This window comes from Larimichthys crocea, unplaced genomic scaffold (assembly GCF_000972845.2).
Source record: "Larimichthys crocea isolate SSNF unplaced genomic scaffold, L_crocea_2.0 scaffold97, whole genome shotgun sequence".
NCBI classification, from domain to species: Eukaryota; Metazoa; Chordata; class Actinopteri; family Sciaenidae; genus Larimichthys; species Larimichthys crocea.
Genome location: NW_020861315.1, coordinates 50,243 through 63,592, shown reverse-complemented (window position 1 = coordinate 63,592; position 13,350 = coordinate 50,243). Strand labels below are relative to the sequence as shown.

The following is a 13,350-nucleotide window of genomic DNA, read 5'->3' as shown; positions in this document are numbered from 1 at the left end:
CAGAAAATATCCATTAAAGAAAGCTGAAATCTGAAATTCAAATGTATTACTTTATTAAAGTACTTGACTTCCAGTGTACTGATTCTAATTTGATTACGTTACAGATTTTCAGGATGTGACAATGTGGAGATGTCGCAGTAATATTTTCAGTGATGAGTCAGGTGTGCTGTCATGCTGATTTGAGCACATTCTAAACGTCTAGTTGACCAATCAGATTCTTCTACTTGTTGTATAATAGTGTTTAATCTCCTATAATAAGAATTGCTGTGTTTTTACATTAATCTTCTGAGGGAGCAGGTCCTTCTCTAGCTAAGGTAATCTGTTGCTGGGTGTAGCTTCATGTTCACGGTACATGAGTGGTATTGATATTCTCATCCAACTCTGCCAGAAAGTGACTGAGCACATTATTTCTTTATGTTTTTTTTTCTATTTTCATGGCCACCATAGGTTCTCCCATACAGGGGAGGGTGAGGCATGGGGTATTCAGTTGGTAAGTGGTTGTGGCTCAGGAGGCAGAGGTATATGACTTGATCGCTGGCTCGTCCAGTCTGCATGTCGACGTGTCCCAAAGGCTGTGCCATGTAAATGTGTCAGTCAGTGTATGAATGTGTGTAGGAGACATGTACTGTTAAAATGCAGAGAAGGGTCAGAAGACTAAAAAGGTGCTATATAAGTGCCGTCCATTTATCATTTACAATCTGAAACCTCACCGCCAATAAATCCTCCACACTGGACCTTTAAGACCTTTATCTGACCTGTGATTTCTATTATGAATGAATAACTTGAATGATGAATATAAAACCTAACAACTAGAAGAAGTTTTGAGTTATTCAGTAAACAGTAAAATATTTACATCTTTAAATACTAACAGCGAGTTTCTCTGATTATATACTGTTTCTCCATTATGAAAGCTACATTTATTTCTAGATCTCTGTCACTTAATTGATGTAGAAAAACTAGCGTGATGTTGAACGTTGTTACTAAACCTTTATTAATATGAGAAGACCCTTCACCTTAGCTCTAACATCCAGGTATTGGGTAACATCAGACAGACACACACTCCTAATGCCTTCTGTTTGAGCATAAACATAAACTCAGTCATGTAATATTTCATAATTAATTGTTTATTTCTTTTATTATGTGTGGTTTCAGAGAAGCCAGCCTCAGAGACTGGAATGCTGATACAGGAGCTCAGTCGTTAATACATTTGTTTTATATCATCATCGGTGTGAGGTAGAAACGTAGGGTTGTGACAAACTTGAGCAAAACATGAATGTTGTTTCTTGAATTTCTCAATCTCAATGTTTGAAGAAGTACATTTTTACATGAGCAGAAAAACCAAGTACATTTACATAGTATAAAATTTTAACCATATGATATTCAATCCACAAGCTGAAAAAAATGTATTTTTTTCTGGTCTAATATGCTCTAATGTGGGAGCTGCTCATGGTAAATATTTTAAAGCCACAACATTTAAATTAACATTTTTCATACAGCATTTAATAAAATGCACTTAAGCAACTTCGTCATGCACTGCAATGCACTATAAAAATTATAACAATGCTCCTTATTAGGACAGACAGCGACAAGATTATAAAACCCCGCTTAAAAACAACATGCACTCATTTTATGAAATTACATGTACAAAGGTCATTTCACAACAGTGCCTTTAAAAGTCTGTATGGGTTTTAAACCCAAATATTACAATTGACATTTATTTCACAAGACAAAATCCTTGTTTACTTCTTTACATCCCCGTTACCATTCACAATGCTGTGGATGCTTATTCAGAACATTTATATAAGTGGGTAAGCTGATGCACATCAACATATGGTCTTCAAGACATCAGTGCACTCGAGACTGACTTCCCAGAAATCTTTTATTTTTTTAAATCAGGGAAACCTGCCCAAAAGTACTTTAAGTACACTTAGTATGCAACAAGCAAATTTGTTCACAACAAATTAAAGGTTTGTTTCTTTTTTAGAAAACATACAAAACACAAAGTTTTAGTCAGCATGAACATGATGGAACGACGTCACAAAAGCTGATTGATGTGCGAAGAGCAAACACAAAGTACAAAAACAGTAGCATAGCTACACGTACACATTTCTAAACCCAAAATCTTTCAAAGATTCAATCCAATTCATTCAAAGAAATAATTGCCACTGATAAACACGCATATGAAATACAGATTGAGAAGAACAGGCGTGACACTGATGAGACAGAAGGGAATAACATATAGTTGATTGTCATAAAGGGAAAAGTGATGAGGTGATTGCACAGGTTATATTAGCAACATATTAATGGTAATGCAGAAATAACTTACTGACATAAAAACGCTCCCGAACCTACAAATCTCTGAGAGGTCATTCAGTATACATATATATATATATATATATATATATGATATATAGATATAAATATATAGATATATATATATATATAAAAAGAAATGTTTTTAATTCAACTGGCTAATTTGGCTTATGTGACTTTGTGAATGTGAATTAGAGAAACTGAATGATGTTGGTTGTTATGAGCTAAAAAATGCACTCTGTGGTTCATAAATGCTATGGTCCATACGAATACATATTAAGGATTTATTAAGTGAGGTTTACATTAGTTCTTGTACCTGATTGCAGTTCTCATTCCACCTTTTACTTCAATCTATTTAAAGTTTAAATAAACTGTTCCGTACCTTTTGGGGAAATGTGTCAGTTTCAAAAAGACAAAGCTTGTTTCAGTTCCTTGTTATACGACATTTAGAAAAGTCATAGTTAGTCTTTGTAAAAGCCTGAATTAAGAGCACTAACAGGTTGTTAAAAACACCAGTTTATACTGTGTCAATGTTCCCAGACAGCAACATAAACAAATACTTTACAGCTTCAAAGTACATTTTGAAATTACCTGGGTGTATTTAAGTATTAAATGACAAATTTAATTTCTGTTTGTGAGTTTTAGATTACGGACTGGTCCTGTCAATACAGCTCATCTGATACCTGCAACAAAAGCCAGTGCTAATTTATGCATGTGGACATGAAAGCAAGGTAAGGCTTAGAAAAGACAGTTTGAAAAGTTCAGAAGGTAAAGTTCACACGTAAGTGCTGTAAAGATATTAAAGGAGATGAGCACAGCTGCATGCCCAGCTGCAAAGTATTCCTCTTTCATTCAGTTCAGAGCGACCAAGTTTAGGCCAGAAACTCAAGATTACTGCTTCAACTCAAGAAAACATTCCTGTGTCATCCTGGCTTTGCCAGTTTATGTTCATCTACCAAAGATTCCTGAATGACTTGGCGTCACCATGCATCATTAGAAAACAAGCAGTCTCTGCAGGATTTTGGACTATGGTTTAACAGTAAGGGGTTTACTGTTGCAAGACAAAGATAGTACCTGGAGTGTAGACTCACTAATCTTTAACTCGACAGTTCTGGGTGCCGGAGTGATGGGTTGTCAGTCTGTAGGGTCGGAGTCCTGGCTGTTATACTCAGCCGTCTCCATCTTCAGGATGTAGGGAATGATGCTGTCAATAGAGACGTTACCTATCAAGCCGGTGAAGAAGAGCTCCTCTGTGATGCTGGAGTTCATGAGGCGCAGGGCTGGGAGACGAGTCAGGATACGGGTCAACCTGGGGAAACATTTCTGCAAGGTCATCTGAATATCTTGCTCCTATAAGTTATGTGGTGTTTTCCTAAATGTACAATTACAACAGCAAGATTAATGTCAGCCCAAATATGTTCGCCTGTTTTTGGAATTTATCCACAATCTTTCCATGTACCCTCTGTACATTGTACAAGTATCCCCTGGGGTACACATAGTACAGGTATTGTAGAACAAGTATCGAGTATTGAACATTTAACTACATGTCAGGTTAAACATCTTCTAAACATACTTATAATCTGTGTCTTAATAATCACCTGTAATTCACTGTGGCTTATTTACTACCACTATGGTGGGGAGGTTGAGCTGATTGGTTAGACTAAAGGTCTGAATTTACCTGTAGGTGTCGTCTGGGTATGTTTTCTGCACATAGTCCTGCAGCTCCATCAAGGCCTTCTCCTGGAACTTTTCTATCTGCCCGCTGCCATCCACACCCGGGTGATCTAATGAATCAAAGGCACAACATTTTTTTTTTATAATTTGACTGATGAAAGCTCTAATGTTTAGAATTAACTTGATTAAGAAAAAGCTGACTCACCAGGGCTGAACAACACTATTGCCTTCAGGTAGGCGTATTCGTAGCTGTCGGTTTCCAGCCTCGTCATGCTGTTACAGAACTCCTGGAACTTCCAAATATGCTCCATCACCTGCTTCACCCTCTCCCCTGAAAGCTTGTCTAAGAGAGGAGAAGAGGAGAGGAGTCTGATATATCAAAATTTTGCTTTATTTAACCAGGAAAGTCACTTTGACAACACAAATGCTGACAAATGTATGAAACAATGAGAGAAAATGTATCTACATTCCTCCTTAGTTTGTTATGACAGCAACAACTTAAATCACATTTCTCCACTTCTGTTTATATGTGTGTGTCCTACTGAGAAATGATGACGGGGTCTGTGGTCCATACCATCCTGGATGCTGCTTTGAAGGTGGTTGATGATGGCAGTGAGGATGGTCGACAGGTTCATCACGTGAGCGCACTGAGCGAGGCCCAGAGTGAACAGCTCATTCCAGCAGGCTCGCACCAAGCTGGTGTTTGCCTCCTGACTGATAAAGAGAAAAAACACAGGTTAGGGTGAGTGTGTCAAATAGATGATAACGTGCTGTATGCCTGTAGTGTTTGCCAAGGTACAATGCGTTTTCTAAAGCCCTTTTCAGACATTAAGAAAGTTAGAGAATTTTGTCCTCAGACATGAGTAACTTTCACGTTAATGTTCCTTACAGCTTCAGTCAGACATGACCTGATATTTACAGAAAGTGAGAGAACACAGTGGTGGGGTAAAAATGTTGTAATAGAAAGGAAGAAGGCTGCTTTTGTGTTTTCACGGGCTGCTGCAGCAAAGACAGATTTAAAACCGTGTTCACCATTTAACATAAATAGGGAGTAAATGTTGCTTCCTGTTTTATAATAAAATAAAATGAAGAAGCATTGAATAACAGGGCTTCAATCTCAGTTTGCTTACACAAACTGAAGTGCTACAGAAAGGTTTCCTGGTCTGACCTTGTCAAGATTTCCACTTATACATAGACGTGACCACAGTGCTTATTCAGACATTAGGCCAACATGTTAAATTACAATCAGAGGTCCATATCTGTGCTCAACAGTATATTCAAAGTCAATTGCATTCTCACCCAAGAGCTGAGAAGGCAGGAATGGAGCGTGCCCAGTGCATGGAGAGAAAAAGAAGTCTGGATGCTGACTCGCAGATGTAGTGAACATTCAGATACTCGGGCATGGGGCTCGGCATGGTCAGCTAGACAGAGAAGAAAAAACAGACAAAGAATTTCACAACAGTAATTGTTGAATACTTTCAGGATTCAATTTTATATCCCTACATTTTTTAATAATGTGAGTTGAAGTGTGTCTGTTATTTGGGCCACAAACTCTGCTCACCTTAAAGCCGACATGGCTGTCCGTGAGCAGTGGTCCTTCCACCTCAATAATGGGGGTCTCCTGGTCTCGACCAATCAGCTGGATGGTCGTTCCACTGACACACGGCGACTTATCTGCCAGTCTCTGTCCGGCTCCAACTTCAAGTGGGTTGAAAACTTTGGCCAGGGTGTCAAAGGCACTGCACATAACACACACACACATAGACTTTTAAATGAATTTGACAACACATATCTTTTATTTTACTTCAGTAGGAATGAAGAAAGTAAAACCGAAGAAAATAAATTTGAATCTGAATCTAAATTCATTAAATGGGCTAATGTCAGTGGTAAAATCATTGAAAATACCACAATCAAAAACTTTGCATGAAATGTTTTCTATATATGCAAATGGGAACAAGAGGTGCATTTACATTCATATATTTATAGGGTTATATGGATAACTGTAGTTTTGTGGTCAACGTTAGAGAGAAAATAAAGAATGCACATTACATTACAAGAGCTGGAGATAGTGCCAAGACCGTCCGAGAAAAGACGACAACTCACGGAGAGCCTGTTAAAGTGAGTGATGAGACGTTGCCGATACCTCTCACAAAAACACTCCCTTCCTCTCTGTGCACTGCTGACTGACCGTGTTATCTCGCTGGCAGACTGCTCCTCGTGTTGGCTGTCCGAGGTATCGCCATTGTTTAGATTCTCTTTTAGTGAGTCGCTCAGGTTGGCCAGTGATGTCACCACATTGGCTAGTGTACCCAAGTCCCCTTGCCCGGACTCCATCTGAAGACAAAAGGAAACAATGCAGATTATTTTCTATAACATAGGACACTGTAGACACATATTCACACAAAAACATATTCTTAAAACATATTAAAGGGATAACTAAACGTTTAAAAGACCACATTTGTCCTAAAAAACCTGCCTTAAACTGAAAAGACACTGCACAGATTAAGCCCCCAGTTGGTCGCCTATAACTAATTTTAGAACCTGATAAGAACTTCCACATTGGTTGTCATTTGATGTCTAAGGGGGTCACAAAGCCTGATTAATTGCCTGTATGATCAATAATCTTGCTCAGATCACGATCAGATGGATTTCTGGCAGGTCAGAAATGTGTGTCAGCTGTCAGCAGTTTGAGCAGGTCCACAGTCTGATTTCACTCATGGCTGCTGTCTATAGATCTGTAATAAACTGTAACGAGCAATACACTAGTACATGTTGTGTTTGACTCAGACTGCTGTAATATAAAAACTAAACATTGCCGCACAAAAAACAGACCACACTGTCTACATCTTCCAGGCATCTGCAGCTCCATATTTCTTCCTACTTTACGTTAAAAACACTGAATCAGAATCAGAATCAAAATCAGCTTTATTGGCCAAAAGTATGCGTACACATACATTGAATTTGACTCCTGTTATAAGTTGCTCTCAATGTACACACAGTTCCAAGAACAATTTACAGAAGTATATTAATAGACATTCAGCTAAAAACATCAACAACAAAGCTGAGCAAAGATAAGCAAAAATAAACAAAACCTATTATGCACATACAAGTAGGTTAAAAAACAGGTGTGTATATAAATATATATATATAAATAAAAAGAAAAAAAATGGCCAACAACATACAAGTCAGGTGTTTCTGTAAACAAAGTAGGACTGCAAGTAATTCTGTAGGTTATCTATTATGAATAAACTTTATTGGATCTGTAAAGGGACAAAACCGGCTGGGGGGTTCTGTGCTTACGCACAGTGTGAGCATAAATGTTGCAGGTTCAGGCTATGCAGAAATGCAGATTAAAACATCAAGTGCGAGTTAACACAATGTAAAAGATTGATAAAAATGAACAGTGTCTGCCCAGCGTTACAGACAAGCTCACACTTCTTTATTTTGCTGACCACGTTAATACTAAGCACCAAATATAAACAGGCTCATACCACAAGAGCAAGAAAAGCTTGCAACGTCTCCGACTGAAGGATCATATTTCTATGAAAGGAGCAGAAAGAGACAGACAGCAGCAGAACAGGCAGAGGTTATATTTATGGTAACTGCAGCTCTACCTTTGAGTCAGTGGCCAGCAGCAAAGTTCCATCACTCTGGATGACTGGCTGCTGGATATTAACCAGCATCCCCTGGTCCAGCAGGCTGGATCTGCAAACAGAGCACCATCAAAAACCAGTTCACATAACATCAACGGTTAAAAGATAGAACAATGTCTGTCTATCTGATACAAACTGACCTGGAGCCATCTGTCTCCGTATCAGAGATAAAGGTTGGCGTGGCGATGAGCGGGCTGTTAAGGTCCTTGCGGATGTAGATCTTCTGGGTGGAGGCAGCACAGTTGGCATGCTTCTCTCTGGGCACTACATCAATGGGCTTTCTCTCACTCTGGACAGCTGAGGATAAACAGTGAGCGGACAAACCGTGTTTACTTCTTTGTAATGTCCTAACGATCAAAGTGATCACAGAGAAATGTTCTTTTTTAACTCCTTTTAGTACCACAGAATGCAATTTAGAGCCTTTTTTATAGGTATATAATGACAGAAAACCAGTAGGAGATAAATTTATTGACATTGATAACACGTTTCCCCAGTGCTTCCAAGTTGTATAGAATAATAATTCCCAGTAATATAATTTATAGAATTTAATCAACAAATGTGACTTTCCTGTGGCAGACAATTGATGCATGGCTTAAACAAACAAAAACCAAAAAAATAATTTAAGTTTTAATTTAAGAGGTTTTTTACTAGAGTGGACACACTAGTTTATAGATGTTAATGTAGATGTATAGATGTGTCGCAAACTTCTTGCAACAGCCCGCAAACAATAATTTAAGACTTTTAAAAGGACTTGTGTGTAGGTTTTAGTGCTATCTAGCAGTGTTGTTGCTGGCTGGGTCCAGTGTTTTTTGGGCTGGTGAGTAAAGTCACGCCTTGATCCTCTCACCTCACTCTCTTTTCTAGACTGAAGGAAAAACCATGGTGAAAAATGAAAGGCCATATTTAATGCCACTGTTTAGATGTTTAGTCTGTTTTAGGCTACGGTAGAAACATGTCGGTTCAACATGAGGACCTAAGGTGTCAAAAACATGATGATTTCGGATTTGGATGCTAACTCACACTCAGTCTTCATCCCCATCTTAAGACATTTCCTCAACCGACAGAACTGGCAGCGATTGCGGTGGTGTTTGTTGATGACACAGTCCTGTTTACTGCGACAGCTGTAGGTCAGGTTTTTCCTCACGCTCCGCTTGAAGAAGCCTTTACATCCCTCACAACTGACTGCTCCATAGTGACGCCCTGAACACAAAGAAAACTAGTCAGAGTGTGTGAATCATTGTGTGCATGGATTCATATTTGTTTGCCAACTATGTGCAGCAAAACATATTGTTGTGGCATCAGGATATATCAGTGAAAACACAGACAAACTGTCACATTGGAAGGTAATGTAACTGCATGCTTTAATACCTGAAGCCTTGTCGCCACACACTACACAGTACTCCACTGGCTGCGGTCGGCTCAAGTCCCCCGACTGCCCTAACAACCGCTCCATTGACACTGGATCTGTGACTATCTGAAAAGCAAAGTCAAACACAGGCCGTTAATCTTGTGTTTCACCTCAACACGATGTCATTGTCATGCTTATAACACTGCCTGAAAATAATAAAGACTAAGATATTGCTAATAGTATCCTCACACTCTCTCCCAGGGGCTGATATTATCAGGGGAACTGTACCTGTATCCTTCCTGGCATCAGGCTGTCCGCAGCAGTGAAGATGAGCTGCTTAGTGTTGTGGCTGTCTGGTGAGGCCAGGATAACCTTGCCTGCCCCTGAGCTGTCAGCCGTAGTCAGAATGAACTGCTGCTTGGGAGCCGTGGACGGCTTCATCGCTGTCACTATCTGGATCTTCTGACCTGTTTGCTGGTCCGTTACAATCTGAGGGTGTTAAGAGATGAAGGAGTGAAAAAGAAAGAGAAGGGGGGCGTAAATGTACATGCACCAATGGGGTTGAAGTTACAAAAAAAGAGAGTGACACTGACAGTGGGAGAGCTAAGTCACATGTTGTAACAATCAACTTGTTCATTGCGCCTGCTAATGCATCAACAGGTAGCTGCTGTTTGTGTTGAGAGTGCAGCAGTTACCTGTATTCGCTGTGGTGTTGTGGCCGGCTCAGTGGAGATGACCTGAAATCGCTGTGGAGACTCACTCATGATGAAGTCTGAGGGAGAGGATGACACCTACAATTTAAAAACACATTTCAACACGCTTAAAACACAAACAAATCAACTAATCAATAAGTCTGCAACACAACTATATCTCTGTCGGTGTAAAGGATAGATGATATTATGCAACACGTTTATATAAACACAAGTCAGAACTGTCTAGAGAAGCTCTGTCTACAGAAGTTATGTCTCTATGGCAACAAATAAAAGGCAGCATCCACTACCACACAGCTGAAGAGAAGAGTGCCACAGCATCTTTGATTAAAAACAAGCTTCATACGGGTTATATACTGCCAGCAAACAATACATCATGGAAGTCTGCCTTTGTACGGCTCAGCTCACCTCTGCCTCGTGCTCAGAGTCCACTTTCTGCTGACTGAGCAGATTGAGGTTGGTCGTCATGAAGATGTAAGGTCATTAGTGAGGTCTGTTTGGAAAGATGTCAGACATTAATCAACCACAAAAGGTGCAAACTGTCAGAGAAGAGCAGGCCAATGATGGGACAGTTTATACAGTGTTGTGCTGTTAGATTATGGAGGATGACTCCTAACAGTTGACTATTTTTTCTTGATGGTTTAGTGGGAACATTTTGCCTGATGTATGTGACTTGGCTGCTGTAGCACAGGAACATCTAATCATTTTAAACACAAGGTGTCACAAAACATCCCAAATAACATTTGATTCTTGACTCGTATCCTCATTGACAACAGGTAATAAATCTGGAGAACTATATTCATTAATGGTCAGTTCAGTCCAAGACGTCTCGTGCTGAAGGGTTTATTGAACCTTGGCCACTGAGAATAAAGGATTTATTAATACACTGGTGACACAATACTGACCCCACTACACTATGTCCCTAAAAAGTCTACAAACAAGTAAATGTGTTCACCCTTAGTGGTCTGACATTGGCCTCTATGTTGTGTACCTATCTATTGTGTCTAGGGAGTGAGACAGCTCTATCCTCTGACCTCAGTCACCATAGTAACGATCACAATGGGGCCTGCTTTACTAAACACAAGCACACACCTGCTCTGTATCTCAAGGAGAAGAGGACAGTGTCCCCATAACAATCTAAGACTGGACACTATCTCTTCTATTACTTGAAGACGTATGCTTGACCCACACCTCACACCTACTGCAATATTCCATCTGCTCAGATACCTTACGGCAAATCCACTACGTGACAAATCCAGCCTTGTCATGACTCATGTGATGTCACCAAGGGCCAAATCCACGACCTCTCTGAGTGTGACCTGGACATGAGATTTGAGAGACCGCTGATAACCAGATTACACCACAGTCTAAACCTCACAGTCCAACATGACGCAGCGACGATAAAGGTCCCCCCCCAATCACAACCGCTTATCTCACTGTATTCACCTCCAGTCTTTGATAGGATTTTTTGTTATTGATTCGAAACAAGACTGAGATTATGAGCAGAAAACTCTCTTTGCTTTCTATGCGATCGTAAAAAAAAAAAGAAAAAAAAGAGAGAACCGTGCGAAAAGGATCACAGTTTTTAGGTTGTGATCACTTTCTTTAAACGCAGTGGACAAAAGTGCATTAAATCAATGTAGAAACACTGTTATGAAGTATTCTCTATCCACAGATTATATTTAATACAGAGAGATAGCTTCCCCTACACTGTTTATTTGCTTATGAATATATGTATTCCAGTTGTGACAGCATCTACCTCCTTGCACTTGACAGTAGTCACTGTGTCTTTGTTTGGGACCATAATAAATAACACAAGTGCAGACAGATTTATGTCCCTGCAGTAAGCTCCACATTCATACTGTCCAAAGGGAGGAGTTGTGCTTGTTCCATATTGTTGACCGATTGGTCTCACAGTATGTCCATCAATACCCCCCCTCCTCCAGAAAAAAAAAACGCATCACAACACAGGACAAAATGGAGAACCTGGCAGTCAGCCAATAACACAGGAGACGAATCTATGATAAACATACTGGGAGTAATTTTCTTTTACAGACAGCAGAGTGGATGACTTCATGTGCTGATATTAAATGTAAAAAAAATAAAATAAAAGCAGCTTTTGGTAAATAAAGTCACAGTCATATATATATATAGTCCCTTTCAACCCGCTTCTGTCGCCGGGATGGCAAAGGTAAAAGGGTCGAGTTCATCTGCAGCAGCTGTAGCTACAGTGTGCCGAGCTAGTTAACGCAGTAAAGGGGCTGCAGCAGGAGCGGAGCAGACTCCCTGCTCGGATCTGTCACACAGCACGCAGGGCTTCGTTCAGGTTCAGTCGGCAGTAGTGTCACATATTAATTATTAGTTTAACTGTGTGTAAAACATATCAGCTCCTCCCCGGATCCCGAGTCGCTAGAGTCGGGCAGGAAGGGGAGCACCGCATCGGCAGGCTAGCGAGCTAGCTGAGAGATTAGCTGCGCTCTTTTTTTACCGATCCGGTATGTCAGCGAGCTTTCAACGGTTTTCAACCGGGCACCGGGACTTACCTCCGAGAGACGGCGGTCACAGATTTAGAGCTGTCTGCTATTTTATAAAATATTTGTTTTGGTTTTCTTCTGTTAAAGGTCATAGTTCGTGACCCCGCACAGCCAGCGCGTCGATGATGGTTGAGGTTTTTTTTTTTTTTTTTTTTTTTTTTTTCCTCTCCTTCCTCTCGCGCTCGCGTCCCCGCGCGCCTCCCCTCCTCACCCACCCTCGGCGCGAGCCAGACAGGACTGACGTCACCGTGTCTGCCTGTCAAAAGAGCTGTCAGGTTGTGTTGTGAAATTACTGTATGAATCATTGTGATGTGTAATTACAGACTTATTGAACAGACACTCTCCGTACTCTGTATACTACTACTGAAATATGAATATTAAAATGATAAAATAACAAACAGAGATAAAAGAGTGTTATTTCTAACTGTTGTAAGCTGATAGATAGATAGATATCATTATCATCATTCATGTGAAGTCTTGAATGGAATGCCACAATTTAAAATTATGAATTAATATTAGTTATATTTGTTTGTTCTTTTAAACAGCTCGCTCGCCCTTTGTTCCCTTTTTGCCTCACCTCCTTTTGTTAAAACAATTTGAACTTTCATTTAATAAAACTCCTTTGTTTATTAACCACAACATCTTGGTTTTACGTTACTGCCTCATACTCCTATATCTGGTCGTAACAATAAAAAAAAACAGATAAAAGATCTTATTTATAACTCTGTTGTGAAGTTTTATTTAAATTAATTTGATCAACTCAGCCAGCTGTACATAAGGTAACTGCAATCTACAGGGACACACATAGGCCATTAGTACAACAGTGTAGATAGGTACAGTACTTTAATGCTCTCCAAAGGGAAAATCTTGTGTTACAGCCAGCCACAGTTACTGGCATTACTGGTATTACAAACACAAAAAAATTCATACAATAAATACACACTCAGAATGAATAGAAATAAAAAAAAGTCTAAGGGAATGAAGAACATATTGTTATATCCATGAAAAAATATACATAAGAAAAATATACATAAACTCTGGAAAGTAACTTTCTACTATAAATACTGTACATGGATTATTTACCCAATGGGTTACAGTTGTCCAACCTGCACAGTTAC

General features: G+C 39.6%; 1 protein-coding gene across 3 annotated transcripts; it reads right to left on the bottom strand.

Annotated features, from left to right (window-relative positions):
* Positions 1 to 1,106: 1,106 nt before the first annotated feature.
* Positions 1,107 to 12,555, bottom strand: nr2c2 (nuclear receptor subfamily 2, group C, member 2). Of its 3 annotated transcripts, none has more exons than XM_010755000.3 (15): positions 12,242 to 12,555; positions 10,107 to 10,191; positions 9,684 to 9,760; positions 9,277 to 9,477; positions 9,009 to 9,114; positions 8,661 to 8,840; positions 7,781 to 7,937; positions 7,602 to 7,692; positions 6,176 to 6,321; positions 5,549 to 5,726; positions 5,287 to 5,408; positions 4,562 to 4,701; positions 4,193 to 4,330; positions 3,992 to 4,097; positions 1,107 to 3,622 (listed from the first exon to the last, which is right to left on the bottom strand). In XM_010755000.3, exons 3-15 carry the CDS (start codon positions 9,750 to 9,752, stop codon positions 3,448 to 3,450), a joined length of 1,809 nt encoding a protein of 602 aa, XP_010753302.1. In that variant the 5' UTR covers positions 9,753 to 9,760; positions 10,107 to 10,191; positions 12,242 to 12,555; the 3' UTR covers positions 1,107 to 3,447. The 3 variants fall into 3 exon arrangements, 2 of the variants coding, with proteins under 2 accessions (XP_010753302.1, XP_010753301.2); XM_010754999.3 differs by having other exon boundaries at positions 9,684 to 9,779; positions 12,242 to 12,547; XR_003462212.1 differs by lacking the exon at positions 1,107 to 3,622 and having other exon boundaries at positions 4,530 to 4,701; positions 9,684 to 9,779; positions 12,242 to 12,554.
* Positions 12,556 to 13,350: the final 795 nt, after the last annotated feature.

Bases quoted from the DNA above. Each gene is read 5' to 3' on its own strand.
- nr2c2 (XM_010754999.3), bottom strand. From the start codon at position 10,166: ATGACGACCAACCTCAATCTGCTCAGTCAGCAGAAAGTGGACTCTGAG. The intron at 9,115-9,276 runs GTACAGTTCCCC...TTTGCTTTTCAG, and splicing joins TGATGCCAGGAAGGATACAG to ATAGTCACAGATCCAGTGTC. The intron at 4,098-4,192 runs GTGAGTCAGCTT...TTGATTCATTAG, and splicing joins AATAGTGTTGTTCAGCCCTG to ATCACCCGGGTGTGGATGGC.